The sequence below is a fragment of the Solanum lycopersicum genome, chromosome 1, assembly GCF_036512215.1.
Source record: "Solanum lycopersicum chromosome 1, SLM_r2.1".
NCBI lineage: Eukaryota > Viridiplantae > Streptophyta > Magnoliopsida > Solanales > Solanaceae > Solanum > Solanum lycopersicum.
In genome coordinates, this window is record NC_090800.1 from 89475234 (window position 1) to 89501613 (window position 26380).

At 34.7% G+C, this 26380-nt stretch overlaps 4 protein-coding genes and 1 long non-coding RNA gene across 34 annotated transcripts; 3 read left to right on the forward strand and 2 right to left on the reverse strand.

Annotated features, from left to right (window-relative positions):
• Positions 1–910: 910 nt before the first annotated feature.
• LOC101250745 (protein DA1) lies at positions 911–6233 on the forward strand. Of its 17 annotated transcripts, none has more exons than XM_010316805.4 (13): positions 914–1181; positions 1571–1656; positions 2105–2195; positions 2368–2449; positions 3167–3241; positions 3492–3561; positions 3726–3827; positions 4092–4295; positions 4386–4439; positions 4640–4749; positions 5114–5168; positions 5267–5325; positions 5584–6233. In XM_010316805.4, the coding sequence occupies exons 2-12, from the start codon at positions 1615–1617 to the stop codon at positions 5294–5296; spliced, it is 915 nt and encodes a 304-aa protein (XP_010315107.1). In that variant the 5' UTR covers positions 914–1181; positions 1571–1614; the 3' UTR covers positions 5297–5325; positions 5584–6233. The 17 variants fall into 17 exon arrangements, with proteins under 17 accessions (XP_010315099.1, XP_010315107.1, XP_069145582.1 ...); XM_069289507.1 differs by having other exon boundaries at positions 1041–1181; positions 1571–1642; positions 5540–6233; XM_069289493.1 differs by lacking the exon at positions 914–1181 and adding an exon at positions 1256–1391 and having other exon boundaries at positions 5540–6233.
• Positions 6234–7580: 1347 nt separating this feature from the next.
• On the forward strand, positions 7581–11629 carry LOC112940013 (protein DA1-related 1-like). Its single transcript, XM_004231302.5, has 11 exons — positions 7581–7896; positions 7997–8090; positions 8306–8387; positions 8629–8703; positions 9150–9219; positions 9347–9448; positions 9717–9920; positions 10010–10063; positions 10154–10263; positions 10905–10963; positions 11092–11629. Exons 1-11 carry the CDS (start codon positions 7855–7857, stop codon positions 11370–11372), a joined length of 1173 nt encoding a protein of 390 aa, XP_004231350.2. The 5' UTR covers positions 7581–7854; the 3' UTR covers positions 11373–11629.
• Positions 8481–9847, reverse strand: LOC104645388 (uncharacterized). 2 transcript variants are annotated; one of them, XR_011211818.1, is made up of 4 exons: positions 9707–9847; positions 9320–9432; positions 8853–8907; positions 8481–8753 (listed from the first exon to the last, which is right to left on the reverse strand). It is a non-coding gene; the product is annotated as an uncharacterized lncRNA (long non-coding RNA). The 2 variants fall into 2 exon arrangements; XR_011211819.1 differs by lacking the exon at positions 9707–9847 and having other exon boundaries at positions 8481–8759; positions 8853–9284; positions 9392–9475.
• Positions 11529–14404, reverse strand: LOC543892 (alternative oxidase 2). The gene is made up of 4 exons (NM_001322961.1): positions 13827–14404; positions 12978–13106; positions 11980–12468; positions 11529–11836 (listed from the first exon to the last, which is right to left on the reverse strand). Exons 1-4 carry the CDS (start codon positions 14193–14195, stop codon positions 11777–11779), a joined length of 1047 nt encoding a protein of 348 aa, NP_001309890.1. The 5' UTR covers positions 14196–14404; the 3' UTR covers positions 11529–11776.
• A 945-nt stretch (positions 14405–15349) lies between these two features.
• On the forward strand, positions 15350–26202 carry LOC101055571 (calmodulin-binding transcription activator 2). 13 transcript variants are annotated; one of them, XR_011214419.1, is made up of 15 exons: positions 15350–15541; positions 18004–18123; positions 18813–18928; positions 19058–19146; positions 19565–19607; positions 19795–19972; positions 20114–20236; positions 20351–20476; positions 20551–20609; positions 21132–21644; positions 21942–22633; positions 23693–24272; positions 24574–24897; positions 25054–25153; positions 25891–26202. XR_011214419.1 is itself a non-coding variant. In XM_026029240.2 (14 exons), the coding sequence occupies exons 1-14, from the start codon at positions 15502–15504 to the stop codon at positions 26008–26010; spliced, it is 3153 nt and encodes a 1050-aa protein (XP_025885025.2). In that variant the 5' UTR covers positions 15350–15501; the 3' UTR covers positions 26011–26202.
• The last annotated feature ends 178 nt before the right edge of the window (positions 26203–26380 follow it).

The window sequence follows — 26380 nt, forward strand, 5'->3', positions numbered from 1 at the left end:
ATTTTTTTTCTTTTGGCTGAATGAGTGCATTAGAAATTTTAAAAATTAAACTAGGTATTACATGATTTTTTTTGAAAAAAATACGTAATATACATGAAAATATTTGAAAAAGAAAAGAGGAAAATTTGAACTAGAAATTTTAAAAGTTAACTAGGTAATATACAAGATTTTTTTTTTTTGAAAACAAAGTATGTTAATAAATGAAAAAAATTTGAAAAAAGAGGAAAAAGAAGAAAGATGCCCAAAAAATTTAACTACGTAATATACATGAAAGTTTTTGAAAAAAAAACATAATATACATGATTTTTTAAAAAAATAAATAAATAAAGGCTTCAATTGTTGTTAGAGAGATTTGAACTCACAAACACATAAAAATTTAGCTCTTTCAAGACACCTTAAACAACTAGAATACAATATCTTGTTATGTTAGGGTGTCCAAAATATATTATTTAATCATTTTATATAATATTTTTACTTGTATATATGGTATAATTTTTCGATAAAAAGATATGTAGCTACGCCCCTGAAGTGTACTGTAATTTAATTCCAAAACTATTTGATATTATGTTTCAAAGTTCACACCAAACAACCCTTTAAGTCTTACGTTATACTCCTTCCTTCCTATGTTTTAAGACTCGATCTATTTTTAAATTTTTAAAGATAAAATGATAAATTTATTATGTCAAATATTATTTTTTTAATAGATGAGACAAGTTAAAATTGACAAGTAAAAAGAGATAGAGGGATTATCATTCAAATGTAGCGAAATCAAAATTTAAAGATTATAAATTAATCTTTTTTTAAAAAAAATAAAAATTAACAAGTTGTGTATTACTTTTTGTCCGAACTTATTTGATTTGAGACAATTTTTTTAATCTTTTTAAAGATCACTTTAAAAAGCTATGGTTCTAACATGGTTGCATCAATATTTGTTAAGCCGATTTTGTTTTTATTAGGAAAAAAATGTCCTTTTCAAATTGACGGTATTTTATTTAAATTTTATACTTACCTTTTTTTTCAAGAAGAAAAGTTTAATATATTGAGAAATTTGATGCAAGGGAAATATGGATGCCACACTTGCTGACTTAATTGATGTTATCAGCGGCATAGACCAGGATATTAATTTTCTTGGACTTAGCTTGGTTTATTTGCTGGATTCCAATTGTTTTGCTTACTGATCAGTTAAGTTTCCGAAGACTTGATTACAGAGTTAGAAGTCAACGAAAATGATTTATCAATTGTTAGTATATTATAATGTTTCTGAAGACCAGAAACAGAGGGCGAAACTGCCACTTGATTAGTTCAGTTGCAACTTTTTTTGTGTACCCAAATTTTTGTTGTTTTTTGATAATTGTCACCAACCGAATATTCATTAAATAAATTATTTCTAGGTAAACCATGTTTTAATTCTCTGTTTCTTCCTTATGATTCAAACAATAGCCTATGCCGTATGAAGTTTGGGGTCGTGTGCTCTGGTTACTGATCACAGCTTCTATATCCAGTGCTTTGAATTTTCCATTTTCTCCACAATGGACATTTCTTAGTATTAATATATGTTCATGTTTTGCAGCAGTATAATTTTTTTCCTTTCAACTCGGGATTTGATCTTGAAAAATGTCTGCAAATGGATTCTTGCTTGAAGGTCCTTCTTACCAGGTTTTATTGTTACTGTGTTTGATAACTGCTTTTTAATGTCAATTATTAGGATAGTAAGAAAATTTTGATTGTAAGTTCATATATACTAAGCTTTAATATTCGTGAGTGTTACATATCTTGCAATTTAGACTGGTTAGCTCAAGTTCCAAGTTCAAATCAAATTTGCTTTTGATTCACCTACATGTTAATTATCTGACACAAATAAGCTGAGGGACATGTGGTTTTAGCTACATCAGGATCTGATTAATAATCTGTGCGGTAGCCTTTTAAGAAGCAACTATTCATTCACATGAGTACATGATGAGATTGATTTTCTCATGATTTTCTATATCAAAGGGAACATTTGTCACTTTTTCTTGAGTAGTTGTAAAGAAAACGGAGATTTTAAAGTTTTTGCCAATTCATTTCATCAACACACAATTAATCCATTTGTAGAACTTGAATTCAGGATCAATTCTCAGAATACGAGGATGAGGACGTGGTTCGTGCTATTGGACTCTCTCTTCAAGAATCAAACGGAAAAGACATATATATAGATAGTAAGTCAGCAAGGGTCATTAGTAATGTTGCCTTTTCATCTCACCTTTTTAAGCTCAATGTTGTCCTAGTAAGAAGTATTTTCACCTCTAGCCAATAATTTTCAAGATGTTGGAGCTTCACTGGGTTATTTTGCCAGTAATCTCATATATAGATTTGGTCATTTACTGTCAGATTTGGAGTGTCATCAGAACGATGAAGTGGAAATACTTGCAGAAAAGCTGGAAGAAAGCACATTATCTTCTGCAGATTTGAGGTAAATATGGCCAGTGGTATCATAACTCTCACTCCCTTACACCTTCATATTAGTTAGACTTATCGTTATAATGAGAAATGAATATTTCCATATTTGGAGAAGGTTAGGCTTCACAAAGACTTAGTTATCTGACATAGTTTTTACAAAATTTAGAAAATAATGAGACCATTATATGAATTTTACTCTTCATCAACCACTGTGCTACTCCTTAGCTGCTAAGTCTAATCAAGGAAGTGATCAAGATTAGAATGTATATCTGTCACTGCAAATTTATATTTTTAAGTTGTCTTTGGTATGAAGGAAGCCATTTTCTGGGAAATATTTTCCGTGAAATGACCTAGTTTAAGGAAGATGTTTTCCAGTGTTTGTCTGCTGAAAAGAACGCCGGTTCAAGGTCAGTATTATTAGCAAAATGGATACTTCAACCTGCCGAAAATATGCAACATTCCATCAAGTTCATGGTATATTGTCTAGTTTCCTTTAGATTGCTGGAGGATCATGTCCCCTCTATGTGCACGTGCAATGAAAAATAACTACTGTTTCATACAGTAGTTCATCTATTTTCACAGAGTTAAAAATTAGAATTACTGCTTCATATAGTAATTTATCTTTGTACATAGTTACTCTATTTCTTATATCTTATTTACCTTCCTTTGTCTGCAAGCTGATTAAGTTTAAGATCAGATATCTGTTTACTTAAGCTTTACATCATTACAGCACCAGCACTGAAGGCAGCGAACTGAAATGGTGGAAACTATTCAAGGAGTTCAATCCATCTGTCCATACATCAAAGTAAGTGCAACACAATTCAAGTGTAAGTTAGTACAGAGTATTTATAATTAGGTCTTAATCATAGAAAAACCCACACTTCTTGTTGACAAAAGCTAATTCTCTATATATCAAAACTAATTTTTCTAATAACTAAATCCCCGAGAAGGTTTCAATACCATTATGTCATTCTGAAATATCTTTTAGCTTGCTACATTCTTCTTGCATTCCATTTATTCTAATTGGCATTGGTATGCTTTTTGTGATTTTGCAGGGGCACTTCTTGGTGGAGAAAGAGTAGCAAGCGGTGCAATACTCTTCTTTGTGATGTTTGTGAGGAACAAGTATGTGTTCCTTTTTTCTCAAATCTCTACCCTTTTGCACTTTGTAATCAGTCCTTAGTTTATCCTTGTAAACTATGAAGATTATTACAAAATACCTGAATGAGTTAACTAATGCTTCTATTATGTTTGATTATTGCCTTTTAACATCATAAATCTTGGTACAGATTAGCTCGGAGTGGTTAAGGTGTACCTACTGGGGCCAGACTGTCCGTAAAAAGCATATATCAGATGGAACTCCCTGCTGCTGTGCCTGTTCTAGATTTAAGGTTATTAAACACCTTATATAAATACGTATATATATTATTCGGTTGAAGATGTTCCTGATTGAATCCCTGGTCGGTAATAAAATGAAGTAAAGGATCAACGGACAGGAAATGAGATGATATTTAGTAATTAGTTCAGTATCCCCTAGCACGTTTCAATAACTGGGCTGAATACTGACCTCTCAATAACAGATGCCAAGTTAATCCTTTGAATTTCTTACAGTTGCTCAACTAACACGAACTGAGAACTTACTCACCTGCTTGCAGATAGGAGACATCAGGTATATCACTCTGAGTGATGGTCGACAACTTTGCCCTGATTGTCATTATACAGCAGTGATGGATCCTGAAGACTGTAAGCCCCTTCTTGATGAAGTTCACAGATTTTTCAAAGGATTAAACATGAAAATCAGATATTACATTCCAATTCTGCTTGTTGACCAAGAAGAGATAATAAGAATCCATAAAAAGGTTTGTCGAACATATGCCAACATTAGCAAGGTGAATTTTTATTTTAACCTTCATATTTGTTGTATTAACAGCATTTCGTTGAATTCATAGAGCATACTTGGCTCGACGATTTATGAGAAATTTGAACTGGAAGCCGTAAATTACGTGAGTATATCTGTTAATATTATATTTCTGTTATATGGGTTACTATCTTCTGCAATATAATGTAAATTTAAACATTTTTATGGTTCCCAGTTTGTTGGATAAAAAATTTAAGCTTAATGAGTTCAGATCATTAAATATTGCATCCGCCTCTTTACATAATTGTCTACTCTCTCATTTTGCATTAAATTCACTTACGCTAGGTTTCAAAATCAATACAAAGGGGTGAAAATGTTGAAGTGGTGAAAGAAGTAGAACAACTACCTCCAGGACGCAAAGTGAGAGCAGTGCTGCTTTTATACGGCTTTCCAAAGTAAGCTTCTTCTAAGCTTCTATACTTTCACATAAGTTGTTCTTCTGATGGATTTAGCATAGATCTCTAAATAATTTTCATTTACTAATTTTTAAGAGAATAGATTGGAAAATAAATCTCATGCTTTTCATCTAGTTATACTATCACCATATGGCGAAGATAAAATGATCTAGAATAGTAGAAATCTTACTCATTTAGCATTGAAGACTGAATATTTCCTGATTCACAGAGAAAAATCTGCATAACTAACCACCGTTTTCAGCTTCTTTTTTTCCCACGGATTGGTTACTTACTTACTTTTCCCATGAGTCACCTAAATTGAGACATTAAGGAAATATTGAATGGTGATGAGTGGGGGTTGCAGATGTTGCTGTCCATATTCTACCATAAGTGGTCTGATTTTCTTGACTTGGATGGAAGTTAAGAATTCTCTTTAATTTGCATTTCAGTTTTAGAAGAATGTGTAACAAGTTCCCTTCTTAAAGTTTATGTATGCACTAATGCTCTCTGGAAACAGGTTGGCCATTGGATCAACTTTGGCTCATGAACTGATGCATGCTTGGATGCGCGTTCAAGGTAGTTTCCGGTTTTTTACTATTGATGCTTGTTGCTTTTTTCTTTGTTCAAAGTAAAAGGAATTTGAACTTTATACACTTCATTTACAATGTATACAGATTTTAAACACCATCAGATTAAGTTGACCGATAACAATAAATAAGTAAAAATAATAATCTAGAGTTCCGTGTATATCACTCTAATGCGACTAAAACATTTCCTCTCATATTTATAGGCTATAGAGGACTGTCCCTAAACATTGCAGAAGGTCTTTCTCAGGTTATGGCTCACAAGTGGCTAGAATGGCAATCTTTCACCGGCCATGACTACATGAAGGGTACAAGTGAAAAAGCTCAGTTCTTGAGAAATTTGAAAGAATTTATGAAAGATGGAATAGAGAGAAGATATTCTGAGGCATATGGTCATGGATTTAGAGAAGCAAAATGGGCAGTTGAACGTTATGGTTTAAGATACACACTAAAGCATATAGCTCGTAAGGGCAAGTTACCTGAATGACTTAGTTCAGCAAAATGGGCAGTTGAACGTTATGGTTTTAGACACACACTCAAATGGCCAGTTGAACATAATGGTTTAAGATACACAAGGCAAGTTACCTGAATGACTTGCTTGGGAGAGAATCAAAATGTGGGCAATTGAACCCTCATCAACAAAACAAAGTGAGAGAGTTCAGATAGTCAACCAACTAAGCTACTAAGATTTTCCTAAATGACTCACTTCTTCATGTGACATTATTAATTTTTGTGTTAATTCGTTCATCATTTGGATGAAACTGATGGTTCATGGACAAACATTTCTGTGAAAAACATGTAATTTTTTGTAATTTACTTTTATGACTCCAAATTGAGGCCCTGAAATTACATGGGTAACACAAAAAGTACATAGGGATAGTGACTCATTTTTCTTACAAATTTCTTGACTTTTAATATCACTATTTGGATTTTAATCTTCACTTAAAAAATAATAATCCGAACAATCTTTGATTTGCTAACATTATTACCAATTTTTAATATATATTTTTACATAAAGAGTGTTTTATAATTACTCACTAAACACAAAAAGATAAACTTTGCTTATTTTTTCTGGTAAGTTGTCATTATTATCATTATATTTATTAGTGAGGGGGACTCTTTTTTTCTTTCCATTAGTCCTTATGTCGTCATTATCATTTTATTAATTGGTCAGCCAACCCAATAGTCGAGACTTTTTTTCCCATTTGTTGGCTGTAGTTTTTCTCAGTCACATTTTTCTACTAACGGGACCTTTACTTTCTGGAAATTCCTTCACAATTTCTCCATTTGATTCTTCAACATCACATTGACTTTTTGGCTCTACAAGCTATTCAACGAAAATTTCGATTATTCGTCGAGTTCTATTAATACAGATTTTATATTAAGTTATTTCAAGAGAGAACAAATTTGATGGTAAATGGATAACAAAAACTAATGAATAAGAATTATATAAACTAAACAAGCATTGGTACAATGTTACAAACGGTAAAAAAGAAAGAAGAAGAATGTACTAGCTAGTTTTACGTGCACAAATAACTATAGTCCCGGTCAGTGGTTCATTCAAAATTTTTGTATATGGGTGCTTAAACTTTTTTAGCTCGGAAATTGCTATATAGTATAGGTGGTCAGATAATACATTTTAATAAATTACTAAATTTTGTACATAAATAATAATGTTGGTCACAAAAGGCAAAGCACCGATAATATACATAGCATTGGTCTGCCACTAGTCCTAATAATTTTGAAGCTAAATACTTTATGTCATTGTTTCTATGCTTTTTCATTAAGATTTTAATAAGTAGACATGAATTGAATAATATTTGAAAGTTTGAAGTTGTGTTTGTGCTTGTATATCACTTGGGAAAAAAAGATAGATATTTTATGAGTGGGACAAAATTTTACTTGATAAAATCGTTTTTTCAAATTAAAAGAACCCATCTGCAAAAACCAATCAAAAAATTGCTATAACAAAAATCGAACAACATTTTGAAAATATTTCTTGAGAAAAAAAACGAAAAAAAAAGTCATGTCCATGCAGGATGCAGCCCAATACAATGAAGAAGTCTTAAAATGTGTGATCTTTTCTATATTGATGATGAGGAATATAATAGCACTTTCTTAACTAATCTCGTAAAAGCATATCGAAAAAAACAAAAAAACTTTCATGAAGACTTAACGACATTGTCAAAGTCTTCAAAAAATATTAATTAATTGTGTATATTATACTATTTCTAAGGACAAGAAACAGGGCACGAAACTGCCACTTGATCAGTTGAGTTGCAACTTCTTTGTATGCAACCACTAGAATATTTGTTTTCTTTTTTCTGGTCAGTACAACCAACCGAATACTCCATTTTTAAAATATTATATATTTCCAGGAAACTCATGTTTTAAAAGTTCTATAAACTTGACATCTTTCTCCCCCACCAATGGATATTTCTTATTAATATTAATTCATTTTCATGCTTTGGAGTAGTATTGATATATTTGTTTGAACTCAGAGAATTAATTGACCTCGAAAATGTATTCAAATAGATACCTGGATGAAGGTCCTTCTTATGAGGTATGGTTATTTGTTTCACACTTCTATCAATCTCTTTCGTTATTATCATTATTATTTATTATTATAAGTTAAATCCATTTGAAAAAAAATTTGATTACAGAGTTACCACTTATCAGAAGATGAAAATGAGGATATGGTCCGTGCTATTGAATTCTCTCTTCAAGAATCTAAGGCAGAAGAAATATACACAGGCGGTAGTATTTTCATTTTTCTGATGCAGCCTTTTCATCTCACTATTTTAAGCTAAATTTCGTCCTAGTAAGAAGTTGGCAGATATGTTTAGCTCAAATAAGTTTCAATTTAAGCTTCACTTTGATATTTTGGAAGAAATAAATGCTTAACAGAAGTTTCTTACCATCTTCAGGCAAGTAGTTTGATGTATACATTTGGTCACTTTTTTAAATCTCAGATACAGAGTATTCCCAGAATGATGAAGTAGAAGAACTTGCACAAGCGCTGGAAGAAACCTCATTATCTTCTACAGACTTGAGGTAAATATGCCCTCTCATTCCCTGGTGCTTATAGGGGTAAATGAAAACCATTATCCACAGATTTTCGAATTGTTCACCACCAACTCCCAGGGATTTACTCAGTAAAAAATATATAAATGGAAATGAATATTTTCATCTAGCATATTACAATTCACACATATGTAATGTAATTGTCCTATTCATCTCCCTTTTTGTCGCAAGCTGATTAAGTTTAAGATCAGATTTATTAACATCATTACAGCACCAGTACTGGAGGCAGAGAACTGAAATGGTGGAAGCTTTTCAAGGAGTTAAATCCATTTGTCCATGCATCAAGGTAAGAGTAACACAATTCAAGTGCTTCTAGATCAGCAATGAATAAATTATCTGTAGCTATACATGCAAAGCAAACAAAATCTAAGTCATGCTTCTGTTTACTCTCTTGATAATTCTTCCAAGAACTAAATTCTTACTATTCTGCGGTACCTTTTGCCATGACTTTTTTCTGCTTTCCATTTGATCATATTGACACCATCAGAAACTAATTCAGGAAGGAAAATTGATTAGGATTTGGTATTTGTAAGTTTACTTAATTCATGTCGAGTTAGGATCTATGGTCCTGCTTTAAGTTAAAGCAGGTTTCATACTAATATAACAGAAGTGTTGCTAGCTATTTTTCAATTGTGATTTGTGGGAAATTGTGAAGAACTGTGGAGAGCATCAAAGATATATTCAGTTTATGAATACATATATTTCTTCAGACACATTTTTATGATTTTGTAGGAGCACTTCTTTCTGGAGAAAGAGTAGAAAGCGGTGCAATATTCTTGTTTGTGATGTTTGTGAAGAGGAGGTTTGTGTTCCCTTTCCTCAAATATCCTTCCCTTTAGTCTTTCTTGGAATAATTTATCCTTGTAACTGTGAATGATCAGAAAATAACGGAATGAGTTTACCTGATACTTATGTTATGTTTGGTACAGATTTGCTCGGATTGGTCAAGGTGTACATACTGGGGCCAAACTTACTGTGAAAAGCATACATCTGATGGAACTCCTCAATGCTGCAGCTGTTCAAGATTAAAGGTTTTTAAACCCGATTGAATCTATGCTCTAACAAATAAAGGTTGATAATGAGCTAAACAGGAACCATTCAATTAGTATGAGAATTATAAAAAAATGAAAATGCAAGGGAATCTTCTTAACCACTAGCAATTGTATGATGAATGAATAGCAAACATATAGACAATAAGCTTTCTAGCTGAGACACCAGCTTTACTTTCAATGATAACAGATGGCATACAATTACTCAGCTTATAAAATGCTAACTGAGAACTTACTCACCTATTTGTAGATAGGAGACCTGAAGTATATCATTCTGAATGATGGTCGGAAACTTTGCCCTGATTGTCATTATACAGCAGTGACAGATCCTGGAGACTGTAAGCCCCTTCTTGATGAAGTGCACAGATTTTTCAAAGGAATGAACATGAAAATCCGATATTACATTCCAATTCTGTTAGTTGATGAAAAAGAGATGATAAAAAATGTTGAAAAGGTAGGCAGAACAGGCGATTACATTAGCAAGTGGATTTTATTACTTCCATCACATTTTGTAGTAGTAATAGTGTTTGGTTGGTTTCACAGACATCACTTGGCTTGACTGTCTATGATAAATCTGAATTGGAAGCCGTAACTTATGTGAGTACAGTGGTTTCTATTATAGATTTCTCTTTCCTATGGTATGAAGTCATCTAGTCTCTCATGTTGCATTCGATTCACTCATGCTAGGTGTCAAGGTCAATACAAAAGGGTGAAAAAATTAAAGTGGTGAAAGAAGTAGAGCATCTGGTTGAAGGACGCAAAGTGAAAGCAATGCTGCTTTTGTACGGCTTACCAAAGTAATCTTCTTATGAACTTCAATACTTTCACATAAGTAGTCTTCTTGATGGATCTAGTATATAAGTCCAAGAAATTGTCATCCAGTAATTTCTAGGAGAGTAAATAGGAAATATATCTCATGATCTTCATCAAGTTAGGATCAGCAAATAAGCAATTTCAGTTTTGAATAAGTCTTGAGCCTTGTTATATACAATGAGGTATGATACCAAAAAGGTTTATCTACAAACTATATACTACAAGTATAAAAAGAATCTGCATTTTCATATTTCATGTAATAAACAATCACAAGATGCCACTTCTGATGAACATATCCTAGAATAGATAGTATGACCAGCTGAAGAAGTGCAACTGATTTAGAAGAGTAGATGTGTCTCTCATTTTGCATTAAACACAACATATTTTGGGATTCAAAGAATCCATCAGAAAACCTGCACTTTTAACAACCATTTACAGTTACTGTTCTTGCCTTAAGTAGTAGGTTTTTTTCATGCTACTCATCCCACTATGTCCTAAATTGGGATTGATGATATCTATATTTTTCAAAGATAATTTTCTTCCAGTCTTTAAGAGGGGATATGTTAGGTTGAAACAAGTTCCCCACTTAAATTTTATGGTATGCACAACTGGTCTTTGTAAACAGGTTGGACTTGGGAGCAACTTTGGCTCATGAAATGATGCACGCTTGGATGAAAATTGAAGGTGCTTTCCACCTTTCTACAATAATCTGTAGTTGGTTTTGTCTAATTTAAATTTAAACTAAATATAATGGAAAATAAACAAGTGAATAGCATTCCAAATAAACCTGTCTTTTTCTCAATGATATATAGGGTATGAGGGGCTGTCCCTAAACATCGCAGAAGGTATTTGTGAAGTTATGGCTCACAAGTGGCTAGAATGGCAATCTTTTACTGGTGATGAAAACATAAAAGGTACAAGTGAAAAAGCTCAGTTCTTGAGAAATCTGAAAGAGTTTCTGAAAGATGGAATTGAAAAAAGCCATTCTGAGGCATATGGTCATGGATTTAGAGAAGCAAAATGGGCAGTTGAACGTTATGGTTTAAGATGCACACTGGAACATATATCTCATACAGGCAAGTTACCTGAGTGATTTCATGGCCTTTCTGCTTTAGAAGAACTTGTGTGCCATTCTTAGAATTATGAACAACCTGGCATTTCTATGTGAATTTCTTGAAGATATAGGTTTCCCGGCATGCGTGTCATAAAATAAATCCATTTCACAAAATTTTTGGAGGAATCATTTGTGTTCCTGTTAAGATACAAAATTTGAAGAGCAAAGCACATGTTTATCATATATACAACTATCCAGAGGATAGAGCAGTAGTTCAATCCATACTTTTGCTACTATTTGAGGATTTCATGACTATTAGAAATGCCCCACTGAGACTCTCCTTATTTTGATTGGGCCATGGTCCATAACACACACACACACACACATATATATACACACACAAAAAAAAAAAGAAGCTATGCAAAGCAGAATAATATGAAGATTTAATGGTAACCAATAGGAGCAGCTGCCTCCTGCAATTTCTTTCCTTGATAATGGATATCCTGAATAACATGAGCAATAACTAAATCAGTTGCATCAATAACTTCTGCACAAGCAAACCTTTAGAAAAAATTGCCAGCTCAAAATGTGGAAATTCGCAATGATGTTTAAGATTGATCTGAGAAAACAGAAGATGAACACTTACAGATGCGAAATGGTTAACATCTCTATGATGAGCTTCATCAGCACGGATGACAGTAATAACATCCTTTAGAGTTGCATCCTTAGGCAGTCTCCAGTAGTCAATTGCTATTGCAGGAGCAGGAACATTTTCAATTTCACCACGATCAATATCATTAAGATACAATGTATAAGAGTGTATAGCCTCCTCTTCCAGATAACCAACAACTCTGTGTGCAAGCTTGGGGGACAGCAAGTAAAGCACAGAGTAAAAATTGAAAAAGACTCCCTGCACAGCAATAACTAACAACCTCTCGTACCATTTAGGTTGTACTAGCTCCACCATAGTCATCAGATGCATTCTCTCATTCTCAGCTTCTTCAAGTAATGCTTTTATCCAACCACCACTGTGCTCGAACTTGCGCAATGACCTCAGATGTAACAGCATACCTCCAACCATTCCAGGTACACCTGCCACTGTTTCCAACATCATTGCACGACAACCATATTTTTTCTGCGATAGAAATCAGAGATTAGAATCAATGGTGACAAGAAGGTATTTGATATAAAAACAACTCAAGGATTCACATTGTAGTGTCCACGGCAGAGAAGTTTTCCTGTTTACACATATTTCCATTACTCTTAGGTACGGTAGTCCATGAAGCAATAACTGTTGTGATTTTGGCATGTGTTTCCTCTCGCTAAAAGATGTACCACTAGGGAAGGATGATGTAAAGGGCACACCTCCCTTACATCCCTGCTCAGTATTTCATCACATACATTGACCACTTTGGTTACATTTATGAAGAAACCGAAGAACTAGCAGAAAAGGAATCCATTTCTTAGCATTTCTATTCGCCAAAAAAATTGCTGGTACAAGCTGTCGAGTAGTATGAACATCATGGCCACATCGAGACCAAGAAGACATAGGAGAGCATGGTGTCTAAAGAAGTAATAGTACAAATTAGCCATTTAATTTGATTAAGACAACATATTCCTTGCAAAGGTGAGTGGAAAGCAAACCTTAAAAAATAAATCAGTTGGAATCCTGAGAAGTTTCACTGTCCAATAAGCAACCTTATCAAGGAATGTCTTGGGCACATGGTGCTTGCTTAGATCGATCGACAGGTCAGCCTGATATGTCTCCCATGGCTACAAGCGGTAACAAAATATATATAAATTAAAAAAAAGAACGAGACTTCTTTTTTCTTTTTGAGCAAGTAAAAAAACAGACATCTTGTACCCAGGGACAAAAAAAAAAGAAGAGAGATCACAAGTAAGTTTCAATTAACATGTGCAAGATTCCCTAAATAATCTCCATTTAAAGATCAGAATAGACAAGAATGAAACAGCTCCAGCTACAACAGTGATTTACTAGTTACTACTACTGAAACGTCACCAAACATTGAAATAAGATTATCTTACTCCAACCCTCAAAGAGTAAATAATATCAGAAGTCCCACAAATTTAGCTGCTAGGTTTTGGGATTGAGGTAGACTGAAGGTCCATTTTTATCCTGGTATCAAGAATCACACAAGTCACAACTCTTAGTTTACCGATATTAGGCCCCAAGTTCTATTGTCCACACTCCAAATGTCTAGTCTTGGGTGTGCGCGGGTGTTTGATGTCCACATCGACTATGTAGGGTCAGTGTGTCAGTTCACCAACCAGTGATGCATTCCACCAAGACATAAACCGGTAATTGAAACAGAGTAAACAGACATGAAAAGCAGGCAGAAAGAAAGCAATAGTCATCCAGCTTTACTACCAGGAAATTAAAGCTCTATCTAGAAGAACCTCCGAATTATTGTCTTCTATATGTTTGAAACACAAGGTCTACACTTACCCATACTGATAAAATAATTCACATACCATGAAGCTGTTCCAAGGCCACACGGAGCCATCTTCTTTCGTAATTTTTGGCCTCGAGACTCCCCAATAACTGGAAAGAGCTACTTCGTCTTCCCCTTCCATTTTCTCCACAGAATCACCACTCAATTTCTCGTCCTCCTTCCTCACGTCAGAGGACTTCGTTGAATTCTTCGATGTAGTGGAGCACATCATCCTCCACCACCGACCAGAGAATCTCAGCCTCTGGCTACTCATCATCACAACTGACTCACTACTCGGCTTATGAACTTCTCTGAACATTACCGCCGCTGACGAAGACGATATGCAACCGTTACGGGTACCACCAGAAACTAACCGCCTCATCACCAACCTCACCAGCAACTGATTCATCTTTCCGATAATCAAAAACTGGAAGAGTGATTATATTTGTTCAGTCATAAAAGAAGCGGTTAACTCGGAGAAAATCCTAGACCAGAACATGGTAAAGGTGACCGTTAGACTTCAACTGGGAGGTTAAAATTGTCAGATAGGTAGAAATCTGTATGCAAAAGGCGAACGTGGACCTTTACGTGGCGATAATGACTGACTCCGACGAAAGAAACGTTGAGTAATCATCACATTGGATTTTGTCATGCCCTCAATTTATTACTCCCTCCTATTAAAAAAAAATTAACTAGGGCTCAAAATGAAATTTAAAAAATTGAAAGTTATTCTTATAATTTTAAAATAAAGTTAATATATCAAATTATATTTTAATTTTGTAATCTTAAATATGTCACGTGAGAGCGATTCGGATGAGATCCAATATAGATTCAACTTTCGATTCACTCGTGAAATCCGAGCGATCCAGGGGAATCACCACGGCTCCTCTCTTCTCGAGAATTCGTCGCAGTCAAATCAGTAGGGGAGTTGGACTTTCAACATAGAAAAAGAACCCATGATTCAATAAGGACCCAGGATAGAGAAAAAAAAAGTTTAAAACATGTTAAAGAAAAAGTAAGATTATTTTTTTTAAATAGAGAAAATATTTATTTTAGAGATAAGGCATAAATATTTCTAAACAATAATCAAAATATCAAAGATATAGTTTAATAAATTAATGTTCCATTATTTCTAAACTTATTTTTTTTTTAATTTTATACACCTTTTATTTTAATTTGCTTATTAATTTTAATTAGTGGATTAGCGTGTTTGAATAAAATAATAAAAAGAAAAAGAGAATTTGAACCTTAAAAATGATGAGATTTTTAGATTTTACCTTTTCTATTACTTTGACCGTTTGACGTAGTCATTTTGATGAGGAAATAATTACTTCAGCCCAAAATACAATTCAAGGAATTAGGTTAGGTGGGACCATATAAATATGAAAATGAAATAAAACCAGGAAAGAACCGGACGGTTCTCTATTTGGGCAACGCGTCAGCAAATCATGTTGCTACTTTGAGGTGCCTCAGACTTTTATTAAATATGACACATGTCAGCATACAATTGGTTCTTGACATGTCCCACCACTTTATTTGACTTGACAAGCCCTCTCAAGTCTTAAATTAATTAATGGAGTTGAGTTGTAAAAATCCGCAATATTCAAATCTAATCCATCACATTCACACCAAACATTCTCGGTTCTCATTTTCATTCACATTCATCTTCTCTATACTCTGAAGCTCGCGTCGGTCTTCTGATCAAGTCATCATCAATGGAGGATTGTGGATCGGATCCTCCTGGATTTCGATTAGGTAAAGTTAATTTGTGCCTTCCTCTTTCCGGTCACCTAATCGCTTGTTAATCTTGCAGTTCTCCGAACTTTCTCTCTATGCTTTAAGAGTTAGATGAGTATAGGTCACTTGTAAAAACTTAGTCGACGTTGATGGAACTTTGAACTCGAATGCAGAACGGAGAGGATGGACTGATTTGTGTGATGTTTTTTTTTAATTGATTGAATTTACAATTAATTAAATTTCATAGATTATTGGGTAATTAGCTAGTTTTGGTTAGTTCTGAACCAATTTGGTCTGCATGAGATGCTTTCTCTGGCGTAAGTCCGTGAATCTTTGGCCACTGGGCATAAGTCCGTGAATCTTTAATTTTATATGAATTAATATGGCAAAAAAGATAAAATTTCATAGAAATTGTAGAAATATCAAGGATCAAGAAAAACATAAAATAAGTGGGAATGTACATAGAATTGCTTCATCTTAAAATGTTAATCAATAATAATTGACTAAAAAAATAATCAGAATTGATCATCTAAAAACTAATCAAACTTTCAAAATATTGATTACCAATCCATAATTTAACTTGAATAAAAAGAATATGAGAAAGAACCTATAGTCTAAAGCATCAAACCAAAGCAAGTGATGAAGGTTGATTTGTTTTTCAAAATTCCAATCTCGTCTCTGCAACTAAAGGGTAATGCATGCTAAGAAAAAGAAATATGCATAATAAGGCAAAAACATGTAGAAGTCGATTTCCACTACTTGAGGGTAAATAACGGAAAGTTATTTAAAAGAGGCATAATTCTTTTTATATATATTAGGCTTCAATTTAAGATGTTCTTTCTTTTGATAAGAGTTATAGAGTAAGTCTATTGCTTTATAGAAGAACTTCAAGAGAAGATTACACTAGATATTGTTAACTTTTCACAAAATACTGTTGCCATAGTGGAACCAACTAGAGTGTTCTAATCTAATTGCCAATGGTTCCATAATAATGCAAGATAATTACCCACATAATTAACACGAGAAACATTAATGTGATGGTTATGTTAACAGTTTTAGTTGGAGCAAGGAATTGATCATAGGTTGGCATATAATAGTAATAGAGGATGGGTATATCATGAATATGAGACAAGTCAACTGTTCTTTGGCTCAACTCCTGTCAAATAGAGAACTTCTTAGCTTGATATGGGCTCAAGCATAACCAAGCCCAGATTGAGTTCTTTGAGCTTGGCTTGCTGGTATGATTAAAATAATCTTTTTGTGCATCAAATCGCAAATGCAATACATAAATTAGGGAGAAGCAATCTATTTGCAGAACCAACTTCATCGTGATTCTTGAGAAATCTACGGCAAAGAATTGAAGTGAAAAATGAAACCTCTCATTAGTAGACTATTGTTGACATCTTAGAGATTCAACTTCAACCCCTAACACCTTCACAAATGAGTCACAAGTGATATTTCAAGTCCAACATCATCCAACTCTCATCCGTATTCTTGTGTGACAAGAAGGTGCCACCATGCTTAAAAGCAAGCTCTATAAAGTGGTGGTTAGACAGATATGTTTTATGGAGCAGTGTGTTGGTCAGTCAATAACTCTCATGTTCAGAAGATTGAAGTTGTAGAGATGGATGTATGGGCATATTAGGAAATATAAGATTAAAAATGAAGATATTTGGGACAAGGCGATAGTGATCTGGTGGAGGACAAGATATGGGAGGTGAGACTGTGATGGTTTGGGCATGTGAAAAGAAGATGCATGGTGCCCCAGTGCAGTGTGCAGAGAAGTGAGTGGTTGGCTATGATCATTTTAGGAGAGGCAGAGGTAGACTGAAGAAGAATTGGATACATAGGACATGACACAACTTTAGCTTATCGAGGAGATGACTTTAGACAGGAGATTACGGAGGACATGAATTAGGTTCGAAGGTTAGTAGGTAGTTGTGTCTTGTCTCGCTTATACTTCCATTCTAGTGTTCTTAGTATTGATCTTGTAGTTTCTTATTTCTTTTATTTTCTTTACTATTTATACCTTGTAACTCGATGATTGTATTATTTTATTGTAGTTATGGTTCCTTTTTTGGTATGCTTTGTAATACCTTGTCAGTATTTTGTCTTGATTTATTCATTCGTGTTGTTTTCTCTACTTTTGGGATTACATTGGGTGATGTTGTATCTGGTTTTGAGCTATTATTTAGAATGAGTTCTCCTTTAGTTTGCTAGAGGTCGGAGTCTCTTTTGCATGCTCTTTTTTTTTTGAAAACAGACTAACAATTATTAAGCATATTCAATTATAAGGCATTGACAAGAGCGTTTCAAATGTTGGTCATAGGATTGTCTGATTTTACATTTGAATGTTTTGAATTAAAGGTGCTTCACTGAGGTTTATTATGTTGCCTGACTTGCTATAAAACTTCTTCCCGAAGTTGAACGATTACATCTTTGAAAACATAATATGTTGATTTGTTGATTTTGAGTTGCAGACATAACACAGATATTATCCGAAGTGCAGCATCGTTGGCTGAGACCCGCTGAGATATGTGAAATCCTGCGGAACCATAGAAAGTTCCATTTAACCCCAGAGGCTCCATTCAGGCCAGTCAGTATGTCTTCTTCATTTTATCCATCTATTTTTGAAACTTTATAATTTTTTTGTACTTCAGAGAAGCTACGCCACTTAGCATATCCCAACATACACTCTACAAAAGAAAACTTTCTGGATCCTTGGTTTTGATGGCGTTTGTAAAGTCTTTGCATGTCTGCCATAGCATCAATGAGTATTCTAGTTGTTAGACTTACAGTCTCTATTTAAGCTAAATTATAGGGTATTTGAGTTTAGACAAAGCAGCAATTTCCTTTCTGTATGAGGACTGATTAAGTTTCTTTTATCGGAGTTGTAAATGAATTGATTTCATTTAGTAACATGCTGCTTCTCGATCTAATAATATTGTCTTCACATTTAATTAGTTTTCAGCTCTCTCTTGAGACCCTAATTGTTTGCTCTTTGTAAATGATTTTTCTATAGTCCTACACTGTGCTGCAAAACTCTCATCTAAGTAAGGAACTAGAAGATCACCTGAGATTATTCTCATATACCATGTAGATTTTGTTTGGAAGTGACTGGAAGGATATTCATTATCCACCCTGTGAGACTAGAGACCTGAATTGACTGTTGATGATTGGAGGAGTCTGTTGTAGATACTTTTATTCCTTAAAAAGGAAAAGCTAATGATTTGATTTTTCCTCTATTCATGTTTAGATGTTTGTTCTTAATGTGTCTTTTGCTTTTCAGGTGGCTCTGTTTTTCTTTTCGATAGGAAGGTACTAAGATACTTTAGGAAGGATGGGCATAATTGGAGGAAGAAGAAGGATGGGAAGACAGTGAAAGAAGCTCATGAGAAGCTGAAGGTAGGTGTTGATAGTTTGGCTTAAGTGTACCATTTACTTAGCTTGGCTTGAAGAGTCTAGTTTTTGTGAGCTTAAGCTAATGAACTTTTTCATATTCTTCATCGTTTTTGTTGTAAAATCCTTCTGCAGGTTGGAAGTATTGATGTGCTACACTGCTACTATGCCCATGGAGAAGAAGATGATAATTTTCAAAGGCGTAGTTATTGGATGCTTGAACAGTGAGTATGGACCATATAATGTGGCATCATTGTGGAACTCCTCCTTATTTATTTTCCATATTTTTTTTGGACCTCTTCTTTACTTTTGTGTCGATTTACTTCTCATGAAAAAACCAGAAGCCCAAAATTAGAAACAATAATACTTATGACTTGGTAAAAATACCTTCATATAAGTGGTATAAGCAAAAGTAGATTAGAGTAAAGTACTCTGTCTATTTCATGAGTATAGTAATTTAGGTGATTATGTAAGACCTTATAATGAACATATTACTCGTTCTGTCTACTAGTCCTACAAAAAGAAATAGTTTATTTTATGGATTAAACTATTTGCACATTCTTGTTATTTTCCTTCTGTGTGTTCTTCATCTCTAACCAACTCTGCTCTAAAAGTTCTTCCTTCTCACTTGATATGGTGCAGGGATCTCATGCACATAGTTTTTGTCCACTATTTGGAAGTCAAGGTTAGACTCTTTTTTTTTCCTTGTTAGATCATGATTCAGTTTGGTTAATTGTTACATGCTCACGAGGATCAAATCAAATTACTTTCTCAATGTTAGATGTGAGAGTGCAGTTTGTGCATGATCCTCTGCGTTCTTCTTATCATGTTTGCTATTACTGTTATTATTCTTTGTTATTTCTCCTTGACAGGGTAACAAGGTGAATGTCAGTAGCATCAGAAGCACCAAATCAGTGCACCCAAACTATCTGAATGACTGCTCATTATCCGATAGTTTTTCTACGAGACACAAGAAACTAACTTCAGCAAATGCTGATTCAACAAGTCTAGCAAGCACTTTAACAGAAGCACATGAAGAAGCTGAATCAGGTATTGTTCTTTGCAGTTGGTTTTAATGTGGTTTCTGCTGATGTGTTGTTGATTTTTTTACTGTTGTTGATTTACCTAGTTGTTTGTGCCGAGTGCTAAAGCTGTCATTAGAGTTCTCATACTGAAATCAATTTACTGCAGAAGATAGTCACCAAGCGTGTTCTAGATTTCATTCATATCCAGACCGAGCATCTGGAATGGACAGTCATCTAGTGGAGAATAGGGATACCATCAGTAGTTCATATGGTTCACCTCAATCTTCAGGTGCCTTGAGTAAAATTCTATGTAAAGTTATTGCATTTTTCCATCGCTATGGTTTCTTAAGACCGTTTCAGATTCTTTACTTTTACGTCTGAAAAATTGTAACTATTATCGCAGTGGAGTATACACCACTTCCTGGTATAGATGGATCGGGAAAGTGTGATCTTGGTAATTTTGCATCTGGTCCTCAAAGAACAATTGATTTGGGATCTTGGGAACCACTTCCTCAGCATTGTTTAAATGGTACTGAATCACTTTAGGACTTCTCCGGTATCATTTTGAGAAATGAACTAGGGCTTTAACCAAGTCTTTTGCAGGTGAGATGGTATGCCAAGATGATTTCAAGAACAATTTGTCAGTCCATGGAAATTGGCAGGTAAAGCTATTATGGTTTATTTTCTTACAAACTTACATTGTATTCTTGATCAACATTACTGGCTCAATTGCAAGTACAAAACCAATAACCATCCTCATTCTAATTCTCTTGAGCTGCTCTTTTGGAGAGTCGCTCCATTGTTACATATTTTCTGGCTTCTCCAGTCAACTCATAGATCTTTAAATTTGTAGCCAGTAAGCACTTGTATTTTTAAAAACTAGAAAAAAATTTCCAGGATTCTTATACATCTACTTTTTTTTTTTGATGAAGATTCTCTATTTTCCTTTTCTTGCGGCAAATAAATATCTATGTCAGATAATTTAAGGATGTATTTATGTTCTTGTGTTTCTGTGACTCCAGTCTTTTACTTAAGAGTCAAAATTTGGAGATAATTTATTTTATCCTTTCCTCTTTGCCCTTGGATTTCATCCTTTTCTATACCAGGCTTCCTTTTTCTTGAATGCTTATGTGCTGAACCTTGCTTTATTTTATCAGTATTCTTTTGGACAATCTCCCTTGCAGTTTCATGGACAAAATGTCAATCAGGATTTGATTGCAGATTCGAGCTATGATTTGGGACTACCTTCGGATCTACTTACCGTTAGGGGGCCATCATACTTGTATTCTAATGAGAAAGAAGAGCAACTAGCACAACTGAATCTTCAATTTCTGAAGTCACTCGTGGAAGTTCAAGGTGACATCAATCAAGAAAATTCTATGGATATGCTAGAGCTTGGAGACTATTCGACGATCAAACAGCCTCATTTGAGCAGTGTAAAAGTGGAAGAAGGCTTGAAAAAAGTTGACAGCTTCTCCCGATGGGTTGCAAAAGAGCTTGAGGATGTTGAGGAGTTGCATATGCAGCCAAGTAATCAAATGTCATGGAATGTTATAGATACTGAGGAAGAAGGTTCCTGTCTGCCAAGCCAGTTGCATGTGGATTCAGATTCACTGAATCTCTCACTCTCCCAGGAGCAGGTTTTCAGCATTATTGATTTTTCACCTAATTGGGCTTATTCAAATTTGGAAACGAAAGTAAGTATTTGGCTTTTATGTTCTCTAGCTTGAGTGCTAGATGCACTGCTTGCATCGCCTGTTGTCTGAAATCTCTATTTGTAGTAGTTTCATGAGTTAGTGTCTGCTTTTTCTATCAAATGCAATCACCTTTGTTGACCTTGCTGCTGACTGGTTGATTGGCAGCAAGCTTTCCATAATCATGCAACTAATTATTTTATAGCCTAAATTGTGCATAATATCACTATTTTAGCTAATACTTTCTGAAAGATATTAGATAAAATTTTAAAGTTGACTGATTTTTAATAAACAAAGCAGGTATTAATTACTGGAAGATTTCTTAAGAGTGAAGGCGAGCTGGTAGAGTACAAGTGGTCATGTATGTTTGGGGAAGTAGAGGTTCCTGCAGAGGTTTTAGCAGATGGGGTGCTTCGTTGTCATGCTCCCCCACACAAACCAGGAGTACTCCCTTTTTACGTGACATGTTCTAATAGATTGGCTTGTAGTGAAGTCAGAGAATTCGAATACAGATTTGGACCTTATCAGGAAGTTGGTGCTGCCGATGTTTCTATGACTGAGAAGCATCTCCTTGAACGAATTGAAAATTTATTGTCATTGGGACCTGTTAGTAGTTGTCGCAGTTCTGATAGTATGGAGGATTCTGAGGAGAAACGAAGTACAGTTAATAAAATCATCTCTATGATGGAGGAAGAGAATCAGCCGATAATAGAGAGAGCATCATACGGTGACACATCCCAATGCAGGGTGAAAGAGGATCTATATTTTGAAAGAAAGCTGAAACAGAATTTTTATGCATGGCTGGTTCACCAAGTTACTGATGATGGCAGAGGGCGAACTCTTCTTGATGGTGAAGGCCAAGGTGTACTTCATTTGGTAGCTGCACTTGGTTATGATTGGGCCTTTAAGCCAATTTTAGCATCAGGGGTAAGTGTAGATTTTCGTGACATGAATGGATGGACTGCACTTCATTGGGCCGCATTCTATGGAAGGTAAATACTTCAGTCGCCCATTCTTACTGTCCTGTGACTTCTCTTTTAGGATTCATGACTGATTTTCTTTAGTTAAGAATAAGACACCAATAGCCGATAGAACTTGCATAAACTCTGTTGAGATCCAAACACTGCTGGATTTGTTATTGTTGTTATCTTAGAGTGTTCAAATACGAAAAAGAAGAATTAAAAAACGATATGCTAAACAATTAAAGCGAACATCAATAGGGTCCTTTATTTCCTTTTGTTTGTACTAATCCAAGCAATATACAGACAGCTTTTTACCAGATAATGTTGGTCCAGCTAGCATTAACATAAAATCTCCAAGTTATTACAATGGGATTCAATATCACTTGGCTCTTAAGAAAAGTTTCATGCGCTAAATATTTTGCTAAACTTTTGGTACATCCTGCCCTTACTTCTGGCTGATTTCACCTTCGGGGAGTAATTCTTTTATAATGTTTCATTAGTTCATAAGATAGGATATCCAGCTTCATTGAGAATCTGAGATTCACGTATAAGATATTTTCACTTACATACATGAGTCTAAGTCCAGCGTCGCATTCATTCAGTTATCAAAGGGGATGTCTACTCTCCTGGTTACATGTGCAAGATTCATGTCATTGTAGTTGTTGTTTTGAACCAAAAGTTACACATTCCATCTTGTTACATTTTTTATTTTCTAGGATTTGAACTTGAGACCTCATGGTTCTCAAGCCACACCCTTGGGTGAACGTTCCATCTTATTACATGCATAAACAGTCATACATATAGATGTAGTATGGAGAGCTTTGTGGTGACTGGTGGGCTGATGGCATGTCAATCAAAACTGATTCTCTTCAATGCATCCTTCTATAGCTGTAGAGAAGAGAAAGTCTGAAGGATCTATTCTATTCCTGCTATTGACAGATTAAAAGCTGGAAGCAAATTCAAGTCTATATACTTCGACATTTTTACTTTCATTTTTTCCCCATTGACATTAGTATCTTATTACGTAGTGCAATCATCATTCAAAGTCCATTGGAACGAGCAGCTTGCTAATAGGTTTTTATCTTGCAGGGAGAAGACTGTTGTTAGTCTTGTCTCTTTAGGTGCATCTCCTGGAGCTTTGACAGACCCATCTGCTGAATTTCCTTTGGGTAGAACCCCTGCTGATTTGGCATCTGCCAATGGACACAAGGGAATATCTGGATTTGTTGCTGAATCTTCTTTGACTACTCACCTTTCTAAGCTTACTGTGACTGATGCAAAGGAAGAACTTGATTCAGAAGTTTGTGAAGCAAAAGTTGGAGAAACAGTTACAGAGCGCGTGGCTGTTTCAACTACTGAAAATGATGTGCCAGATGTACTTTCACTCAAGGATTCTCTGGCTGCTATACGCAATGCTACTCAAGCAGCTGCTCGGATACATCAAATTTTCAGGGTTCAGTCATTTCAGAGGAAGCAAATTATTGAGCATTGTGACAATGAGTTATCATCTGATGAGAATGCTATTGCTATTGTAGCTTCTAGAGCTTGTAAATTGGGGCAAAACAATGGCATAGCTCATGCGGCTGCCATTCAAATCCAGAAAAAGTTCCGTGGCTGGAATAAGAGAAAAGAGTTCCTTTTAATTCGACAAAAAATTGTTAAAATTCAGGTGCATTGCTTCTTTCAGATAATGAGTTTTGTTATACACTTGGCATTTAGTTACATATGTTTTTGTTGATGCGGAGTATCTTGCCTTTAAGTTGTTTTACCAACTTCCACATGCAAAATTTTATTCACTAGCCAGGGTGTGTTGCTATGAAAACTGTGCTAATCATATTTTCATTTATCGGTCCTTGTCCTTCAGCCAATTCGTTAAGTTTGACCTATTGTTTTAAAGTTCCCTTTTTATATAGCTCAACATCTGTAGTCAATTTCAGTCTTTATGCTGACATTTTACTGTTCTTTGTAAGGCTCATATAAGGGGGCATCAAGTGAGGAAGAAATATAAGCCAATTATCTGGTCGGTAGGAATTCTGGAGAAAGTGATATTGCGTTGGAGACGTAAAAGAAGTGGTTTGAGGGGATTTAGATCAGAGGCGGTCATGAGTAAGCCAAGCACACAGGAGGACTCATTGCCAGAAGATGATTATGATTTTCTAAAGGAAGGAAGAAAACAGACTGAAGTCAGGATGCAAAAAGCCCTTGCTAGGGTGAAGTCCATGACTCAATATCCTGAGGGTCGTGCTCAATATCGTAGGCTGCTTACTGCTGCTGAAGGACTTCGTGAAGTGAAGGTATAACAATGAATGTATCCAAGATAGTGTGTTGCAATGTGATTTCTATTTTCAAGTATTATTAAAATAACAACTGCTCTTTTATACATTGCCTGACATGCACATTCATGCATCTACTTAATGAGTTTATCTATGGGTTTGACTGAGCTTTTGTAGGTCAAAAAAACTTGGAAAAGGGCTGCTTGCAGAGAAAAATAGATGAAAAAAGTAAATTAGGATGCTAATGTCGTTGTGGAGTGTCTTAATCTATTTTTAGGTTGATACTTCTGTAACTCACTGAGTTTCATTAGTCATTCTGGCCTGGTTATTTTTTCATGACCAAATGCAACTATGAATGCAATTTCGAATCATTCTTTTAAAAGCTAGCTGCCAAGTTAACTTGATTAGTTGGAATATTTGTCTCCTGTAAATAACGTTGATACTTATCTGGATTTTGTTAGCTCTTTGACTCTAGCTTAGGGCCTTGTACTGGAGCTAACGCTCTGTTACACAATTGCTGATAGCATCAACCTGATGCTCTATATGATATCTGTTTACTTCATCAAAAAACAAAGTCTTAGCCTTAGCTGTCCTCTTATGATACTTGCTGAATATGAAAGCAGATAAATTTTGTTCATGACAGATCTGAGTTGCAGAGAGATGTTTTTGGTAGTTACATAGTTGGATTAGTGTACCTTGACTTTCTGACTGTAGTTTGGTGGGTTGATTATTTCAAATTATTGATATCATTAAACTGAATATATGTGTAAATCCTCAATTATGCATCTGAATGTGAATTTGTCACTTTTTATATTGTTACAACTGTAGAGTCTAGGAAATGACGGCAATTCTATTGAGTTATAGTTATTGGCTGTGCCTTCATCTTGATGATGACCTTTGGGCCATTTTATGTTGAATCTAAATTTCAGCTGCCTAACTGGACTCTCATCTTTGATTAGCTTTTTGTGTCATTTGCTTTTTCTTTACACCTTTCTTTTTTTCCTTTACTTTCAGCAGGATGGTCCAATTCAAATCCCGGAGATCCCAGAAGATACCATCTACCCTGAAGAGGAGTTGTTTGATGTTGATAGTCTGTTGGATGAAGATACTTTCATGTCTATAGCATTTGAATAAAGCCTTTTTCCCCCTTGATTAGCCAATTAACAGTTGATTCGTTGTATATACATAGAACATAGTATCTAATTCTGCACCATGAAGTTACTTGAGGGGAAACTCAATTTGCTCTAGATTATTATAATTTTTGTAAACATAAAAGAAATGCTAGTATGCGCAGCCATCAATATTCACCGAAGTTTCTTTTTCCTAGTGTTCGCCGTTTCTACCAATTTATACAGTTTTAGCGAGCGTCAAGTGTCAAAAACTGTTTTAGAGATTCTAGACGCAGGTCTGCTGCATCATTAGTTTTGTGTATCTCTGCTAGGTTTAGTATCGCACTAATTTTGTAAGGTCGGTCAGAATGTTGATAATGAGGTACCATATACAT

Bases quoted from the DNA above. Each gene is read 5' to 3' on its own strand.
- LOC543892 (NM_001322961.1), bottom strand. From the start codon at position 14,195: ATGAATCAGTTGCTGGTGAGGTTGGTGATGAGGCGGTTAGTTTCTGGT. The intron at 13,107-13,826 runs GTATGTGAATTA...TACCGCTTGTAG, and splicing joins GGCCTTGGAACAGCTTCATG to CCATGGGAGACATATCAGGC. The intron at 12,469-12,977 runs GTTTGCTTTCCA...TTTCTATCGCAG, and splicing joins CAACTGATTTATTTTTTAAG to AAAAAATATGGTTGTCGTGC.
- LOC101250745 (XM_010316797.4), top strand. From the start codon at position 1,615: ATGTCTGCAAATGGATTCTTGCTTGAAGGTCCTTCTTACCAG. The intron at 1,657-2,104 runs GTTTTATTGTTA...ACTTGAATTCAG, and splicing joins TTGAAGGTCCTTCTTACCAG to GATCAATTCTCAGAATACGA. The intron at 4,296-4,385 runs GTTTGTCGAACA...TTGAATTCATAG, and splicing joins TAATAAGAATCCATAAAAAG to AGCATACTTGGCTCGACGAT.
- LOC112940013 (XM_004231302.5), top strand. From the start codon at position 7,855: ATGTATTCAAATAGATACCTGGATGAAGGTCCTTCTTATGAG. The intron at 7,897-7,996 runs GTATGGTTATTT...ATTTGATTACAG, and splicing joins ATGAAGGTCCTTCTTATGAG to AGTTACCACTTATCAGAAGA. The intron at 10,064-10,153 runs GTGAGTACAGTG...CACTCATGCTAG, and splicing joins AATTGGAAGCCGTAACTTAT to GTGTCAAGGTCAATACAAAA.
- LOC101055571 (XM_026029240.2), top strand. From the start codon at position 15,502: ATGGAGGATTGTGGATCGGATCCTCCTGGATTTCGATTAG. The intron at 18,929-19,057 runs GTAGGTGTTGAT...ATCCTTCTGCAG, and splicing joins AAGCTCATGAGAAGCTGAAG to GTTGGAAGTATTGATGTGCT. The intron at 24,273-24,573 runs GTGCATTGCTTC...GTTCTTTGTAAG, and splicing joins AAAAAATTGTTAAAATTCAG to GCTCATATAAGGGGGCATCA.